General features: G+C 26.1%; 1 protein-coding gene across 4 annotated transcripts in view; it reads left to right on the forward strand.

Moving 5' to 3' along the window:
- The window catches only part of LOC100185596 (structural maintenance of chromosomes flexible hinge domain-containing protein 1-like), a 44631-nt gene that overhangs the window by 38266 nt on the left and 4108 nt on the right, over positions 1-2257 (forward strand). For all 4 annotated transcript variants that reach the window (XM_026838467.1, XM_018815560.2, XM_018815559.2 and 1 more), the window contains 3 exons: positions 51-205; positions 859-1032; positions 1895-1996. In XM_026838467.1, the coding sequence (XP_026694268.1) occupies positions 51-205; positions 859-1032; positions 1895-1996 (431 nt within the window). The remainder of the gene's footprint in view (positions 1-50; positions 206-858; positions 1033-1894; positions 1997-2257) is intronic.

Genomic DNA, 2257 nt, shown 5'->3' on the forward strand with positions numbered 1-2257 from the left:
CTTTTGTATATATATATATATATATATGAATTTCTATTCAATTTTAACAGATGCGAAAAAATACGCTCAAATGAGTGAATTAGTTCAGCAAAGAGACGTTTTATTACACGCTGTAAAAATGTACGAAGAAACTTTCTCTGCACACAAAACATTGTTTGATGAGATAAAACAAGGGTGTGCAGAAGCTGATAAGAAAAAAACGAATGTAATTATTAATATTTATACATTTTTTTTATACTTTAATAGGATTTTTAACCTGTAATTTTTTTTTATTACCATAATTTTTTTATCTTGAAAAAAACTCTTTTATAAAAAAAGCCTAATATTTACATATTTTTCACATAAAAAAAGCTATTTTTTCTACTTTTTTAAAAATAATATACCTTAAAAAGATTATATATATGTAATTTTTTTTTGTTAAATTGTAACTTCTAAAAAAAGTATTTTTTATGAAAAAAAAATTATTATTATATATTTTCACTTAAATAACTGTTTGTTCTTCAATTTTTCCAAATAATGTATGACCTCAAAATAATATAGTAGGGTGGGGAATATGGGACACTTTTTTATTCCATTTTCTTGACCCATTTTGTAGTAAACAAAAAACATTCAAAAATTATATACCCTCCTGACTCTCATAGACTGCTGTTAATTGTTTAAAACACGATCGGGATATTTAGATATTATGTGCTAAAGGTGTCCCGTCTTCCCCCACCCTACTATATGTTCACATGAAATGATGTTTCTTAAAAAAAAAAAATAATAAACTTTTTTTTTAATTAACTAAAAAAAGGAAAAAAAAATTTAACTAAAAAATCACAAATTAACTAAAAAGAAGAATAAAAAATTTTTTTTTAGTTAATTCGCGACCTGCAAAAGTTGGGGTTATCTATCTCAAGTTCGTGCCAGTCATGTGACATTTCGCAGTTGATCGAACACTGCTCGTTGAGGCGTAACAGCCTAATGCACGACGATAAAAGAAAATGTTTATTGCCGGAATACCAGGATGCTAGTAGTGAAGTTTTGGGCAAGGTTTGTTTGTTTGTTTATGTTAATTTTTTGTAAGTATGGTTTTTTATATTTTATGTTCATTTTTCGTAAGTTCTTTTAAAAATTATTTTTGTCAATTTTTTTGTAAGTTTGATTTTTAAAATTTTTTTGTCAATTTTTTGTAAGTTTGGTAATATTAAGTTTTAGAAAGTTTTTTTTTTAAATTTATTATGTTAGTCTGTTTTTAATCTTTTAGGTCAATTTTTTGTAAGTTTGTTTTTAAATTTTTAGAAAGTTTGATTTTGTTAATTTTTATATGGGTAATTCCCCTAATACAAAATATTGTTACGTTTTATTTTTCGCGCTTTTTTTGCATACCAGGTTGATGTTTTGTCTTTCTTTGTTAAAATAAAGCAGAAACATATTTTTTAAATGTTGTTCTAAATACAAAGTTATTGCAAAATTTTCTGAAATATCTCAAAAGACACATCTGCTTTTAAGGTTTGGTTAGACATATTGTTACCAAATGTTGACCACTCAATTTATCCCAGCACTTGTCAGGACAAACACCTGAAAGTTTACGTAGAACCCAAGCATGTAAAGAAACTAAAAAATCCGGCTGATACTGGTTCACATTTATATTTTTTCCGGCTTTTTAACACGTCTGTTCTGACGTTAAATGTTGCCGCTATAACTAGCTCACGTTCGTGTGCGGCTTTCACCACATATGAGGATTTTGTTTATAACCCAACGATCTGTCCAGTGTTTTTTTTCATAGTGCATAAATTTAATTAAAAACAATCAGTCATGTATATTTTTACCAATCCAAGTCAAAAATAGGAACGTTTTACACTTTTTTTCTGGTAGAAATCTGCTTTAATTATATTATGTATTTTTCCAACAGATTGGTCACCTAGCATTAATCTCAGATGACGACGCAGCGTGTGTATTATCGTGGCATATGTCCGCTGATATGGATTGTCTTGTTACTTTCACAACTAAAAAGGTGGAATTTTCTTTAAATTTTGTTGTTTTTATAAACATTTGGTAAAAAATACTTTCCTGTTTATTTATCATCCAATTAGGAAAACAACTTTTTAGTGTATTGTTTTTTGTGTTTGTAAATCAAAATAAAACCGTTCATTTTTTTAAATTCCCTTTTAAATTTTTAATTTTTTGTTTTAATTTATTCCTATGTTTTTGGAAAAAAAATTGTCATTTTAAAATATTTTTATATTGCTTAAAAAAGTTTAAATATTTTTAAAAT

The sequence above is a fragment of the Ciona intestinalis genome, unplaced genomic scaffold (genome assembly GCF_000224145.3).
Source record: "Ciona intestinalis unplaced genomic scaffold, KH HT000092.2, whole genome shotgun sequence".
Classification (NCBI taxonomy): domain Eukaryota; kingdom Metazoa; phylum Chordata; class Ascidiacea; order Phlebobranchia; family Cionidae; genus Ciona; species Ciona intestinalis.